Below are 16,862 nucleotides of genomic sequence, written 5' to 3'. Positions count from 1 at the left end.
AGCAGAGCATCCCTTCTTGGCTTGGAAGAAATAGTCCATCAGCATGTTTTAAGTTTTGGAGATGTTTATTGAGGACCAATACTACTAATAACCCTTTCAATATATGGGCCTTGTCATCAGGTTTATTGTGAAGGTTGACTTAAAAAACAAAAACAAAAACCCATACATCAATAGTAGTATAATAGTTTAAAATCAAGTTAGCATAATCCCATATTATTATTTTAAAGAGTTAAACCTACTCTTCAATGAATTTAAAAGCTGATGGTTATTTCTTTACAGGCACGTTTTGAAAGGGGTGCTGAAGGTAAAAGGCAAGGACGACACTTACATTTCAGGGTCACTGGAGAGAGTTATGAGAGCAGGAACAACCCTCTGAGCTACCAGAGTTTCATTCACCCCCTTCACCAACAGCTGATTGGTCAGCGCAGGGGGTATTCACAGGTGATGCATGGAAAGAACAAACAACAATGCCACGGGGAGAAGAAAGGCACAACCAAGAGAAAGAGAAAACACAAAAGCAAAACCAAAATTAGAAGCTAAGCCAATATTACTACTGGAGTGCTTAAAAAAGGCAGAGAACGCTTAGGAGGAAAATAAAGCTTCCACAGCCTAGCAGTCCCCGAAAACAGCTTGTCACCAATTCAATGGCAATTTGTAGTTTTGGTCACATAGTCTACACAATTTCCATATTCAATTAAAAGGCAATTTAAAATAAAGATTTATTCTTTATTATTATTATTTTTTTAAAGAAGCAAAAAAGACGACATACTGGGTTCTACGGTTAAATTTTTTAAAATAAATCTGGTATAATTTTATTTTGACCAACAAGGTACAAACTGGACTGTCTTTAAACCAAACTCAAACGGCTAGCAGCCACCACTAAATTGCTTTTGACTGTTCTAAAGCACGTAAATTTAAAAATCACATACAATTTACATCACAGAGCTTTCTTTCTTGAGGTACAGAGACCTAAGACAGCCTAGTGCAAAGGAGTTATTTCATGTGGGCCTCAGACCTGGGTTCAGACTCTAGCTCTCCACTTGCTAGGCACGTGGCCCCACATATATTACACCATCCCTTGAAACCCAGTTTTCTCATCTGAAAATGGTGACTATCATCTACCTCCAAGGATCACTGCACTACTAACTGCACATAATACACTTAAACACTGTGTCTGACAAAGGCTAGGCATTCAAGAAATGCAAGCGGAATTATTATGATGACTCAAAGGATGTAAGATTCGTGATACATTTAGAAAAAGAAATTATTAATTAAAAAATGTTTCTGGTTGGTCCAAGGAGTTAATGCTTACAAATAGCTCATTTCTCTAAAATCTCAAATTAAAAAACAATATGATAACCACAATTAGACCTATTTCTATAATCTAATCATAAAACAATTTTTTTTTAGCAGCCAACCCTAAATCGCAGAACAAGAGGACAATATTGAGCTATATGCATTTTGTTTTTATAGAAATCACAGCATTTTATGAGCTTCAACAGAGAAGGGTAACACCCTAATCCTATAATCTCAATTTCAGAATGTAAATACAAGTTATTAATCTTAAATGCTAATTAATCTCTTCACCTTGTAAGGGAACTAGTCCTCCAAGAAGATGACAGATGTCATGGGATTTTTAGTAACAAAAACCCAACAGGTACTTTTGAATCCGCTTCAGTATTCTGAAATAATTTTTATTTTAACAGAACCATGGATAATTTAGACAGGAATAAAATGACAAAACAATTTCTGTTACTACTTTAAAAGCATTACAGATGTCAGGTAGAAAGAAATAGGGGGAAGAAATTAAAATACTGTTAAATAAAACTTTCTTCTCTGTATCATTTTATAAATAAAAGGGCATCCCTGGTGGCTCAGATAGTAAAGAATCTGCCTGCAATACAGGAGACGGGGGTTCAATCCCTGGGTCAGGAAGATCTCCTAGAGAAGGGAATGGCAACCCACTGCAGTAATCTTGCCTAGGAAATCCCATGGACAGAGGAGCCTGGCACGCTACAATCCATGGGGTCACAAGGAGTTGGACCGTTATATAAAACTCTCTTCTCTGTATCATTTTATAAACAAAATAGCTTAGATTCGAATCAGTAAAGTACATTTTGAAAGGTTTATATTGTGCCAGCCAAAAAGCCTTAAAATGGACTCATTCACTGGTCTTTAAAAGCCCATGCCTTCTTTGAGTTGTGGTCTTAATAGCACTTGCTTTATTTCCTTATGACTGATGTAAGCTATCACTATATGAAGCTTCTTTTCTGCATCTTTTGGGAAATGCACTATGAGACACTAGCAGTCACAGAGTCTCTCTTGTAAACCAACCTCAGCACTAACCCATCACACCAGAATGTACTTTCTCTTATTAACACTGACTGGGTTTCCCCTTTTTGTCCTGCTGTCTGAACACTCAGAGCTAAACTTAGTGTTCAATTTCACTAAGTATCCAATATCAAGTTCCCGATATATCCATTTCTCACTTTCTTATCAATAGTTTCTGTTCTGACATTAAAAACTTAAAGAATTTTAAGTGCCCCTTTTTTACATTTTCATTTTGAATTAAGTCATTTCTGGGTGGCAGGGGAAGCAAGCATAATTGTAAATTATAATGTATTAGTATCAAAAGAAATCTTATGAAATAATTAATCTTTTAATACAATTTTGTTTAAAATTAGGCTCATTGACAAAAATAATTTTAATTTTTCCTGATGACTTTTACTGGCATGCTCAGTAAAACTACTTTTATCATAAATGAATTTGAAAAAATATTGAAATAAGTCTCTCAAATTAGACTCAGAAATTCATAATCAACCTGAGAACACTGAAAACTGCTTAAGCAAAAGTATAGTTTCCAACCAGCACTGACAGCAGACATAGAAACCAAAACCAGACAAAAGTCACATGTAAGAAATAAGGCAGAAAAAATACAAAAACAAGTAAAAAGGGAGGAGACCCTCATTTTCTTTAAACTGTTTTCATTTATATGGTATGCTTCATCAGTATATATAGACACATTAGAAATAAATGGTTTAAGACAAAGAAATAGCTCTTATGGTCTTACAATACAATTTTATGAAGAAAGTATATTAAAGAAATATGATGCTCTTTTCTTTTGGGGGAAAGAGGAGGCTAAAGAAAGACTTTCTTCTTTCATGGTAATAACTTTTCAGCATACTGAATAATCAAAAACTATTTGTACCTAAAAGGAACTTATTATGCTAGGCCTCTAGCTAAATTTTTAATTTGGCATTTGTCTTGACAAAGAACACGTGATTGGTTTTTTGGATCAAATCTGTACAACTGTGGAATAACATGGACAGAGGATTTTCAATCTTCTGATAAGAATGGAATTTTCTTTAGATACCACAAAAAACTTAAAAGTTTTAGATGTTTTAAAATCTATCAGTGCTCTAACTCTTTGATTGAAATTTACCTTAAATTATCTAAAAATTCTGAAATGTAGGAAGAATTGAATTATCTCATTCTTCTTATGAAAATAAATGCTTTAAGATATTTTAAGAATGAAACACACAATAGGGACAGTTTTAGCTTGAACAAACGCACTTTTCTTAAACTATTATATTATCTTGCGAAGTAATAGAATAGATTTAAAAAACAACCATCATAATAATAGCTAACATTTATTAAGTTCTTCTAATTATGTGTCAGACACTGTCTTAAGGCTTTTACAAGTATTAACTCATTTAATATTAACAAAACATCCTCTGAGATGGATACTTATTATTATCTTCACTTTATAGATGAGAAAACCAAGGCCAGAGAAGCTTGAGCCCGGCATGAAGTGGCAGAGACAGATGCTGAACCCAGGCAGGAAGGTTCTGTGATAAGACTCAAGAACAGTAAAACATTCAAAGCCAGTTTTAGTGTTCAAATTCAAGTTCTAAAAACATACATACATAAACTAGGCTGACACAATTTCCTTTGTGAAGGATAAAAAAGATAGGCAGGTATTCCAATTTTCATACTAAACTTGGGTAGGTGGCAATTTAAGAAAATCTAGTTAAATTATACGAAGTGTCTTCTCTAAGTCTATGGGCAGTTAAAGTATAGAGATATTGTTATTCCAGACATGATATGTGAGGAAATAACAAAGTAGGAGTAATCAATAAATATTTCCATAATTGCAATGATTGAATCAAAGTATATTTTACTCATGAGTCCAACTATATTTTACAACTTTATAAACACCCTTTACTGTTTTAGTTTGTTTTAATAGCCATTTGCCTCAGTAAATAGAAAAGTATAGCCAAGAAGATTTACATAGGATGGAAATAAGTAAGATTTAAAAGAAATTTGAGAAGAGGAAATGATAATATAACAATATTCAAGGAACCAATAAGGCTAAAGAACAATCCGAAATATTCCAAAATTAAATTTCTGCCCCATCTCACAGTACACAACTAGATACTATTCAATGCAACAAAATATACATCAATGTAACATAGTATGAAAAGCTCCCTCCCTTCAAAAAAATATTCCCTCTCCCTCTTCCAAAGAAAATCATTATGATCTGAAAAAAACAGAAGTATTTGTTTACATACCTCAAACATTCTAGCAGCAGTACACCTCACGAGTGCTGACGTGTGGACAACACCATACCATAAAACAGTTAACAGTAACTCATGGTAAGCTGGATTTGCACTGCAAGAAAGAAAATCAACGCTAAAAGTGAGAGCCACAGTGTCTTACTGGGGTACTGAAAAACTCTACCTTTCTGAGGAATACTAATGACAAAAATATTGGCAAAACATATAGAATTACTTTCTATGGTTTAATAGGCTATGTTTAAGATTCTTGAAAAAAGGGAAGTCACCTTATATAGCTACAGACTTTTAGCATATTCAGGAACTAAGTTTCTCTAAGCATGTGCAAAGATGATAGACATTTCAACTCTTTGATAGTATAAAAGTTAAAATTATAAAAAAATAAAATAAAATTTACTACTTATGAGAACAAACACTGGACTAAGAGTCAGATGGGTAAGTTGTAACCTTCAGTTCAGTTCAGTTCAGTCGCTCAGTCGTGTCCGGCTCTTTGCGACCCCATGAATTGCAGCACGCCAGGCCTCCCTGTCCATCAACAACTCCCGGAGTTCACTCAAACTCATGCCCATTGAGTCGGTGATGCCATCCAGCCATCTCATCCTCTGTCGTCGTCCCCTTCTTCTCCTGCTCCCAATCCCTCTCAGCATCAGGGTCTTTTCCAATGAGTCAACTCTTCACACGAGGTGGCCAAAGTATTGGAGTTTCAGCATCAGTCCGTCCAATCAACACCCAGGACTGATCTCCTTTAGGATGGACTGGTTGGATCTCCTTGCAGTCCAAGGGACTCTCAAGAATCTTCTCCAACACCACAGTTCAAAAGCATCAATTTTTCGGCGCTCAGCTTTCTTCACAGTCCAATTCTCACATCCATACATGACCACTGGAAAAACCATAGCCTTACCAGATGGACCTTTGTTGGCAAAGTAATGTCTCTGCTTTTTAATATGCTGTCTAGGTTGGTCATAACTGTCCTTCCAAGGAGTAAGCGTCTTTTAGTTTCATGGCTGCAGTCACCATCTGCAGTGATTTTGGAGCCCAAAAAAATAAAGTCTGACATTGATTCCACTGTCTCCCCATCTATTTCCCATGAGGTGATGGGACCAGATGCCATGATCTTAGTTTTCTGAATGTTGAGCTTTAAGCCAACTTTTTCACTCTCCTCTTTCACTTTCATCAAGAGGCTTTTTAGTTCATCTTCACTCTCTGCCATAAGGGTGGTGTCATCTGCATATCGGAGGTTATTGATATTTCTCCCGGAAATCTTGATTCCAGCTTGTGCTTCTTCCAGCCCAGCGTTTCTCAAGATGTACTCTGCATATACGTTAAATAAGCAGGGTGACAATATACAGCCTTGATGTACTCCTTTTCCTATTTGGAACCAGTCTGTTGTTCCATGTCCAGTTCTAACTGTTGCTTCCTGACCTGCATACAGGTTTCTCAAGAGGCAGGTCAGGTGGTCTGGTATGCCCATCTCTTTCAGAATTTTCCTTAGTGAGTCTTAATTTCTGAACATCTATAAACACTGGGGAAACAATACTGTCCTATATATGCCATATGGTTGGTACAGGATCAGTTAGGATAACCCAAATCAAGGATAACTCAAACCACCATATGGAAGGGTTAAGTTGGGTGTGAAGATAGTGTCATTAATAAATACATAAACCTGTTTTTAGTAAAGAATGAGAAGAAACTACTTAAGCAGCTAGATGACGTGATTACGATTTCAGTTCAGTTCAGTTTGGTCACTCAGTTGTGTCTGATTCTTTGTGACCCCATGGACTGCAGCATGCCAGGCCTCCCTGTTCATCACCAGCTCCCGGAGCTTACTCAAACTCATGTCCATTTAAGTCGGTGATGCCATCCAACCATCTATCCTCTGTCGTCCCCTTCTCCTCTTGCCTTCAATCTTTCCCAGCATCAGGGACTCTTCAAATGAGTCAGTTCTTCACATCAGGTGGCCAAAGTATTGGAGTTTCAGCTTCAGCATCAGTCCTTTCAATGAATATTCAGGACTGATTTCCTTTAGGATGGACTGGTTGGATCTTTTTGCAGTCCAAGGGACTCTCAAGAGTCTTCTCCAATACCACAGTTCAAAAGCATCAATTCTTCAGCGCTCAGCTTTCTTTATGGTCCAACTCTCAAATACATACATGACTACTGGAAAAAATATAGCTTTGACTAGATGAACTTTTGTTGGCAAAGTAATATCTCTGCTTTTTAATGTGCTATCTAGGTTGGTCAAACTTTTCTTCCAAAGAGCAAGCGTCATTTAATTTCATGGCTGCAGTCACCATCTGCAGTGATTTTAGAGCCCCCTAAAATAGTCTGTCACTGTTTCCACTGTTTCCCCATCTATTTGCCATGAAGTCATGGGACCAGACGCCATGATCATAGTTTTCTGAATGCTGAGTTTTAAGCCAACTTTTTCACTCTCCTCTTTTACTTTCAAGAGGCTCTTTAGTTCTTCACTTTCTGCCATAAGGGTGGTGTCATCTGCATATCTGAGGTTACTGACATTTCTCCTGGCAATCTTGATTCTAGCTTGTGCTTCATCTAGCCCAGTGTTTCTCATGCTGTACTCTGCATGGAAGTTAAATAAACAGGGTAACAATATTCAGACTTGACGTACTCCTTTTCCTATTTGGAACCAGTCTGTCCTTCCATGTCCAGTTCTAACTGTTGCTTCTTGACCTGCATACAGACTTCTCAGGAGGGAGGTCAGGTGGTCTGGTATTCCCATCTCTTGAAGAATTTTCCACAGTTTGTTGTGATCCACACAGTCAAAGGCTTTAGCATAGTCAATAAAGCAGAAGTAGATATTTTTCTGGAACTCTCTTGCTTTTTCAATGATCCAGTGGATGTTGGCAATTTGATCTCTGGTTCCTCTGCCTTTTCTAAATCCAGCTTGAACCTCTGGAAGTTCATGGTTCACGTACTGTTGAAGCCTGGCTTGGAGGATTGTGAGCATTACTTTGCCAGTGAGATGAGTGCAACTGTGTGGTAAACCAGGCAAATCAACTGGAATGGAAAAGGGAGCCCAGGGATCTGGCTTTCACTGGGACTCCTTTTCCAGCCTGGGGCCACTGAATTTTCTTTGAATTTGTACTTGATTTTATGCCTCCAGCTGCTTCAAAGAAGACATATCTGTATCCTTCACCTCACTCTTTTATTATAATGTATTTATTACAAAATATTAAAATATACAAAAAAAGAACAAAAAAATCTTAAGTAAAAAATCAAGAAGTTTGGTGTGCATACTAATCTTTATTTAGACTAAAAATATGCAGTCTATAAAACCAATTTTAAAACTTTCTATAGCTTTCAAAAACTATAAGCTATTATTTTTACCCCAGTTCCACAAAAGAAGCTTTCAGGCTATCAAGAGGAGCATGAGATAATGAAAGCAAGGTCATTACATCTTCTAAGAATCCAATCAACAGCTTTCGGTCTTCTTCCTACAGAGGAAAAAGACTGATAATGAAATTCCAAGCAATCAAGTAGAACTTAAAAACCATCATTTCGTATCTACAATTAGAAAATTTTATCAAATAAGGGGAAAATATCTTAATTTGGAAGCATTTTAATTAAAGATATTTATTAAGCGTATCTACGATCACAATGATATGAGGACAAACACTACTCTGATTCATAGATTTAGGCCTGAGCTGTGCAATATGGCAGTCACTCACCACATGTGGTAACTTACACTCAAACTAAAGAGAAGTAAAATCAAAGTTTCAGCTCCTGAGCTGCACTAATTGCAATTTAAGCTGTCTAACACCCACGTGTGGTCTCCTCCCTGGACAGCTCAGATGCAGATCACTGCATCGCTGCAGAAAGTTTGATGAGATAGTTCTGGTTTGAAACATGAGAAGGTATATTTTTTTTATTAAAATTGATTTTAACAGTTTAACTTCCCATTAATTTTGGCTCTAAATACTTAAATATAAGCCACTAAAACAGTTATCCTCCTCAGAGTAGAAATTGATATCTGAGAAATTATTAGTGTTGAGAAGTTGCACAGTTGCTGAAATATAGAACATTGTGTCCTTAACAAAAATAGTCACACCTTTGATTAAAAAATTACTTTTATTTTTAAGCTTTCTTTGACAAACCATTATTTTAATAATCAGAAAATATTTCTTTCTTTCTTTGTTTACACAGCACACCATTAAGAAATTTGTTAGAAAAAGCAATTCTGCTCTATAGTAAAGTTAAAAAAGATAATTGTATGTTAAATTAGCCAGAATCTGTAAGGGAAAGAATCTGACTTTCTATCAGGAAATAAATATACAATAAATTACAGTCAAATATTTTGTCTTCAGGGCTATATTATGTCAACAATAAGTGGCTTCTATATACGTCAGTATCAACGCTTCCTGGTGGCTCGGTGGTCAAGAATCCACTTGCCAATTGATGCAGGAGACACAGGTTTGATCCCTGGGTCAGGAAGACCCCTGAAGGAAACAGCAACCCACTCCAGTATTCTTGCCTGAAAAATCCCATGGACAGAGGAGCCTGGCAGGCTATAGTCCATGGGGTCACAAAGAGTTGGACATGACTGAGTGACTAAAAAGGCACATACATCAGTAGATCCATGAGGAAGACGGGATTACCATCTAACTTTTCCTACATGGTCAGGTTAATTTAGAGTGAGGCAGAAATAAAGGACTGACAAAAGTAATGCTCAGCATGAATAAAGGATGGACACAGCAGTTTTATAATATGCTGGTGTGCTTCGTGAAGGACGGAAGCACCGACAAGCCACCGTCAGAGCTACGGTGGAACGGGGATCTCACTTATTTTTAGTTGCTTACTGTATCACAGGATTCACAAAATTTGGAAAATAAACTGTAAATCTGAAAAAACTTAACTGTGAAGTAACAGCTATAAAATATACTGCTAAGTGAGCATGAATTCTTTGATTTGAAAATTTACTACAACACAATTTCTCAACTTTGAAATTTCAAAACAAGTAATACTGCTTACGCACTTGATTCAAAATAGGCTTTGTTTATCAAAGCAACAAGGACAGTTAATTTACCTTAATAGAAAATTTTGTTTAGTAGGAAAAACACTGGCATGTGCTTCCTTAAGCACTGGCAACCTATGATGGCCACTCACTTCTTGTTCTGTAAATACCAGCAAAGCTCTTATCTTTTTAGATATTTGGATTTCACAGTTACTCAAAAAATACGTCTATATTGATGTATTCAGTAAATCTATTCTGAGGGACTACTATGAGACAAACCTTGTATTTCATACTTTATCAAGCCTTACAATATGTATCTCATATTCATTATGCCTTAAAATACGATTTACGGTCAAAATCAACATACTTAGCATACTTACTGCCCAAGCTTAAAAATGAGAGAGGAAAATACTGACATCACCTTTGTTATTCTGCTGGAAGAGCTTGCAAAATTAAAGAGGAAAATGGTATTTGTGCTGTTGTGCCTGGTAATGTGCTAGGACTTAGTCTCCACAACTTGAAGGACAACAATGGATTCAATCTGTTAAGGTTACATGACTTAAAATATTCTAAACACAGAGATCCTGTGTGTATCTGTATTATGAGGTAGTCTGAGAAACTAGGGTAGACAAGTTAAAAGAATACTGTACTACTTTAACTGAGTTGGAGCTTCTACTACAAGATATCTTATGATATTGGAGAACTACAGTTTCATATTATAAGATGGTTCAAATCTGTTTTGGAAGAAGAATGCAATAAATATGAATGGCTATACTTTGAATTCAAAAGGCAAAAAAAGTTAGGAATTAGTGTGGAAAACGGGGGAAAAAAGATCTTCCTCTGATTTTCCCATTCTTTTTTAAAACTTAATTTGGATTTATTTTATTGTTTTCCTATGATTACATTCAGATTAATTGGGGGGAGAGGTCAGAAATACTACATAGGAATTATTGTGTCATGATTTCTAAAAATGCTTTATCTTGAGTCCATATTTTCAACTCACAGGTGGGACTGCCTCACACTTAAAAACGACTGATATGCCTTAACACACAACGTGTTAATTTAAAGCAATGCTATGTAGAGTGAGGTGGTCTGCTATACTGGTGACCACCAATGAACCACCTCCTGGGTCAAGCTCTCATTCAGTTTCCTCTTTTTCGATCCGGATTGGACCTGTGACTTGCTTTAACCAACAGAATGCAGTAGTGTGCTAATTCCAAAGCCTAGGCTGCAGCCTAGCAAATTCTGTTTCTTACAATTTTGGGAGCCCTAAGCTAGCACAGAATGAGTCTGGCTCTGCCACTCCTCAGGACGTGCAGACAGAGAGAGGCCCTGAGACCGTGGGGACTGAAGCCCAGCCACCCTTCCAGGAGCCCCACCAACCAACCAGGTGAACGCAGCCACACAGCGACTACCAGCAAGAACAGCGGAAGAGACCTCCAGCTCAGCAAAGACCATGAGCAATAAAAGAGTTATAACAATCCTTCATGTTTCGGGATTACAAAATACTTTGCTAAAAATGATGAAACAGTATGTTACAGCATTTTGCAGTGTGCTTCAGCTAACACATGTGCTTTATTAATGAAAAAATTATCATGAAACACAAAGAAATTGCTACATAAGTACAATCTAACACTTTTAAACAAAATATCAAGAAGCACACAATCTCTAATTTTATTTAACAGAGATAGTCCTCAAGAGACTATTATTAAAATATGCTTTCTACTATAAATTATTTATTTAATAAGAAGAATAAATAAATTTGTTTCTCATTTATGGGTATTATTTTTACTTATAAACACATTAAAAGACATAACATTAGCTATCTTTCTAAATAGACAATGCTTGTACATTTTCTAGCCAAAGAATTTTTCCCTTACCTGAATATAACATGTAAGGACTCCTGTTGCATAAATGGGGACAGTAGCTTTAGTGAGGACCCCATTTCCTGCTGAGGAATCTAAAAATCACAAAAATAATTTTAAATATCTGAGTATGCTTTAAATGTAAAGCAAAATGTCATAATACAAATTATATTTTAAATTACAATTGGTTACAAGGCTTAAAAATAAATGTTATCATTACTTTAAAAATACTTTTATCAAAACATACATATCCACTGGTGGTTGTGAAAATGCAACTTAATACTTTTCAGAGCCATTAGCATACAAAATTTTGATAGATGAGAAAAACTTTAACGACCAAAATGAGATGCTATACCGTTATCTGCATAGTCATAAATCAGAGCTTTCTTTAACACTTTCCCAAGTGGCCGTATAAGCATGTTGTATGAATTTTCAGGCTTCTAATTTGCAGTATTCAGTAAATCATCAAGGTACTCAGCTGAAAGGAGACACCTAGATATATATTTAACCGGCTTCTAGACATCGAGACACTACCTAGTTTCTAGTATTAGCCTAGTTCCAGAGCTCTTCCTGCATCCTGTACAGGGGTTTTTCAGAAGCCAGACAGAACCCTGACTATTTTCATGGAGTAGGGAGACTAAATACAGCTTGGGGAGAGGGGAAAGCATCCAACCACAGCTGAGTGTCCTGTGACGACTTTAAGACATCAGATTTTCTTTCTTATGCAGCATGTGTAGACGATTTTTTAAAAACAGGTCCAGAGATGATATGGCAGTTGCTATTTATAGCACCAACAGCTCTCACTTACTGATGTTAGGCATTATTTGAAGCACTTTACATTTGCTTTTATGTACTCAAACTTTTAAAAATTACTTTTTTCTATTCTTATATGGTTTTAAATTCTCTTCAGAAAGTAGTACATACAGAATTCAGTTAAAAGCATGCATTTAACTATCTTGAAAGTATTTTCACCAGAAAAGAATCTATTTTCATATCAATTAGTATTTGAGGTTTTTTTATTCTCTTGGCAAGAGTAATTTTATCTTTTGGGGAGTACTGATGTTGGCTGAGTGTGACTACGGTAGCTGAGAGGTAAATCTAAGGCTACGAACATAAGCTTAAGTTGAATTCATACATATAGACTGTATATAATCACCTTGTAACTAATAATTCTGAAAGCTATCATCCTAAGAATGAATAATTAACTAAACAGATAATACCAATTTTTAATTTCAAGTAATTAAACCATTAGAAAGCTATTAAATATAAACTTTAGGAAGCATGTCAAAAAAAAACAAACACCTCACTGACATTTTCAAACTTAAAAGGAGTCATTTATTCACTCTCTAATTACCTCTGAGGACAGACAAAAATGGGAGTTTTCCAGATGACTCAAATCAAATCACTAAGGTAAGACTGAGATAAGAATTACCTACACATCCAAAACAGCCAATTACAATACAAATCATGGGGACTATACATTTTTGTCCTTAATATTTTTCACAATTCATTCCCAGAAATTAGAAAAATACACAGGGACATAAGATCTACACATAAAGGAGTTCTTGGTGCTATAACCAGACTTAAGACAGTAATTGAAAACTATGAACAGAGGGGCTGGAGCTGCCCATTAAAGCCTATAGTTTCTTAAAAATCTCATGTTTCATTAAAAAAATATATATGTATATCTTACATTCTATTCAGTTATACTTGTTTTAATTTTTAACAGTTCTAAGTAACTAATTATGAATTACATGCTCTGTATTTTTTCCTTTTCAGTATTTCAATTGCACCACTTCAAACCTCCAAGGTTACAAATAAGTACACAGTCTGAGAAGGTCAGGTTTAGGACAATTTGATTACAGAAGGTAGATATTTACAATAAAACTGATGGAGATTAATCTTACTACTACTCCATGGAAAGGATATTAGATGTAGCAGTGCTGTAAACCCAAGAACTCCATAGTATAAATTTTCCTTTTCAATTGTACTTGTTAGCTTATTTATACAATTTGCATATAATGAATAAAGTATTTTTCTGGAGTAAAGAGACTTAATTGTTTTTAAAAATTATAATGTACAAACTTACCAATATTTTCTTCAGACAGCCTTAAAATCTCCTGGAACTGAGGTTTTACCTAAGCAACCCAAAGAAAAGATCCAGAAAGTCTCAGGTTCAACAGACCAATCAATGGTTAAATAAAATGTTTCCTACCATTGCTACTACTACTTATTTTTAAAGATTCAAGTAGTCAAAAACACAACAGTTCTTAAAAGCCATAGGAAAAAAGAAGTGTCAAGTTTCTGAAAACAATATCTTTTTAGAGATAAAATATTTAAAAAATCAATTTAGGTCAGCAACTTTCCCGAAGGACCTTTAGATTCCGTCACTAAATTAAAATAATTTCCAAGGTGACTTTAAGTGTTTGAAATTACTACCTCCCAAAACCAAACCTGATGATAGAAAGGGTACTTAGGCAGATAATATATGATTAAAACTGTTGAAAAAAAATGTTGTGTATAAAAGGAATGAAAATGAAATTCCATTCATTTAGGATATTCAGTAAGTAAGATAACCATTATGTTATATCCATTGGCTTAGTCTTTAACTTTTTAAAAATTTAATTTTAAACATGAAAGACAGAATTTAACAGTTAAGTTTTAAGTTAGAGGAAATGCTTGTTTTTATTTTTAACATTACAGATTTCAGGCCTCTGAAGTCAACCACTTAAGTGTTAAAGTGAATTCCTAATTGCTTTTGTAAGAAAAAGTAAAATAAATAACAGTTACTTCTTCTGGAGATGTCAAACAGTTTTTGCCAATAGTGATTCCCAGTAAAATCCAACTATACTTAATAATTAGATGTTAATGAATGACTTGGTTTCTCCTACAGTAACATTAAGCTCTGGTTTTTGCCCTCCTATCAATAGGTCAGGCATATTAATTTGCAAATTCCATTTAAACTGAGATGTAGACCACTGTGAAAAGATTAACCTACAGCATCAGATGTACAGGATTAAATTTCATTTCACACATGAAAAGATTAAGTACAGATACATTAAAAGATTTATTCAAGGACACACAGATTCATAACCCATTTTCTGAATTTTGTCAGTCCACTATACCAAACTGTTATGCTTCAAATGTTTCAAAAACTACAGGCTTAGCCAAGAGATGCCACAAAATTTTTACCTTTTAAATGTCTTCACATATAGCAACTACATCTTTATAAGGTTTTGTTAATGCTCTAAAGAACTGGCTCAACAATCTCTTATGAAGACAAATGGATTAACAGGATTAAAGAACAAAGTAGGACCTAAGGACTTTCCAATTTTAGTAGGTGAACAACAAAATAACCTGGTTAGGCAAATGTGACAGTGATTGAAATATGCAGCATTTATCTCAAGTGTCCATTCTATTCCAAGGGCTCCTGTCTTGTAGCAAGTATTCTACATAAGCTGCTTTGTTTCTATAATCACCTGAGTGAAAGTCAGAGTTGCTCAGTTGTGTCCGACTCTTTGTGACCCCATAGACTATATAGTCCATGGAATTCTCCAGGCCAGAATACTGGAGTGGGTAGCCTTTCCCTTCTCCAGGGGATCTTCCCAACCCAGGGATCGAACCCAGATCTGCTGCACTGCAGGTGGATTCTCTACCAGCTGAGCCACAAGGGAAGTCCAAGAATACTGGAATGGGTAGCCTATCCCTTCTCCAGCAGATCTTCCCGACCCAGGAATCGAACTGGGGTCTCCTGCATCGCAGGTGGATTCTTTACCGACTGAGCTATCAGGGACGCCCACAATCACCTGAAGTTCTGACCAAAGCATTTGGGGAAACGGGGGCTTCCTGAATCTGTGGTAGATTCAGTACAAGAAGCACATTCAAAGAATTGCAGTGGAGTCCCCCAGCTGATACTTTCTCTGCTGGAAAGCTCTGAGACATCCACAGTGAGCAGACCTTATATTTAAATGTGGATACAGACTAAATTTTGGCTAAATCATTTTCTGAAAGTCAATAAAGATAAGAATATTACAGACCAGAATTTTCTTTTATTATCATAGCTTTCTAAGATATTAAAAGATAATTAGAATAAAGGAAGGGCTCCTGCTTTTACTTACTCTCCCATACCATTAATTAACACATTACATTTTTATATGTCTTGCATATAAGAAAATATGAAATACAAGTTTTTACCTTAGTGTTTGTAAAAATTTTGCCAAATGTCCGGCAAAGGCGCCAGAAAAATCTGGAGAATTCATGGACACAGGCAGTTGAAGTAACATTAATTTTGCCAACTATTTCTATAAGCTGTGGTAACCTGCATAAGAAAGAAAGGAAAGTAGACAGGGGATACAAATAAATTACTGTTTCCTTGCCAATTTCTGAAACAATCCAAATCTAACAATCTCTTCTGCTTTTCACAGCCAGTAAAATTAGAAAACAAAGGAGTTGTTTGGGACCCTTTGAAAAAGTCTTAATTTTATATTCTGTAAACTTCTTAAATTTTAAGAGATTGTCATGAAATATATGGAAACTTAATGGCAGAGTTCTAAGTGTGGTGTTAATAAGACTTAAGTCAATGGAGGTGATACTTCATACAAAAGCTTGGCTAACATGGCACCATATATTTTAGCCTCAAAAATGAGAAGTCTGGATGTAGTTTACAATCCACCACTTTTAGATAATAAGGGAGCAGACAGGTCTTTCTGCAGTAATACAGACACACCGTTTTCACAGATAAGCAACTACATGTCTACAGGTATAAATCTTCTCTCCTGAAGACGGTTACCACAGATGACGCCAAGTTATGTTTTGTTGTTTTTAAAAAAATATTTTGCTATATTTTGTCCCTCAGTTCCCAGGCTAAATATCGTGAGCTGTCTTCCATTCAAGTAGCTGAGATGTACCAAGTGAACGCGGAGGTGGTAACTTACAACTGATTGACAACCCACAGTAAACTCTCCCAGCCGGTCGTGCCCTCGTGTTCCAGCTGGTGGTCATAGAGCCGCAGCAGCAGCGCCAGCCGCTCGCGGCCTCCGACAATAGTCGACACGTCCTGAAGAGGCGACGCGGGCCGCGGGAACCTCGTCACTACAGAGAGGAGCGGAAGAAGCCATGCAAAAATGGCGGTTCGGAACGTTAACCATCTTAGCAAAAGAAAAGTAAGGTTCTGCCTCCTAATAGCTATTTAGCATATTCTAGACTTCAAATATAAAACTAAAATACATTAAATCACTTTTAGAAGAAAATGAAATGTAGTTGATCCCTGCACAGTCAGGGGTTAAACTGTCTAGTCAGACCTTTGTGTCAGAGATTCCTCCACACCCACAAATTCAACCAGCCATGGACCAGGCAGTACTACATTATTAACTACGGAAAACTATCCATGTATAAGTGGATGTGTACACCTCAAACTCCTGTTGTTTAAGGCTCGACTGTAAATTTCTCTTG

At 36.0% G+C, this 16,862-nt stretch overlaps 1 protein-coding gene across 2 annotated transcripts in view; it reads right to left on the bottom strand.

Moving 5' to 3' along the window:
• The window catches only part of RELCH (RAB11 binding and LisH domain, coiled-coil and HEAT repeat containing), a 113,250-nt gene that overhangs the window by 22,215 nt on the left and 74,173 nt on the right, over positions 1–16,862 (bottom strand). Inside the window, exons 17-23 of one of the 2 annotated variants that reach the window (XM_043444211.1) lie at positions 16,346–16,502; positions 15,606–15,729; positions 13,501–13,549; positions 11,427–11,506; positions 7,923–8,029; positions 4,572–4,671; positions 329–411 (exon numbers count right to left, since the gene is read on the bottom strand). In XM_043444211.1, coding sequence (XP_043300146.1) covers positions 329–411; positions 4,572–4,671; positions 7,923–8,029; positions 11,427–11,506; positions 13,501–13,549; positions 15,606–15,729; positions 16,346–16,502 — 700 coding nt within the window. The remainder of the gene's footprint in view (positions 1–328; positions 412–4,571; positions 4,672–7,922; positions 8,030–11,426; positions 11,507–13,500; positions 13,550–15,605; positions 15,730–16,345; positions 16,503–16,862) is intronic. The other variant, XM_043444212.1, reaches the window with a different exon arrangement.

The sequence above is a fragment of the Cervus canadensis genome, chromosome 23 (assembly GCF_019320065.1).
Source record: "Cervus canadensis isolate Bull #8, Minnesota chromosome 23, ASM1932006v1, whole genome shotgun sequence".
Lineage (NCBI taxonomy): Eukaryota > Metazoa > Chordata > Mammalia > Artiodactyla > Cervidae > Cervus > Cervus canadensis.
Note: the sequence above shows the minus strand (reverse complement) of the source record. Positions and strands in the feature narration are given on the sequence as shown.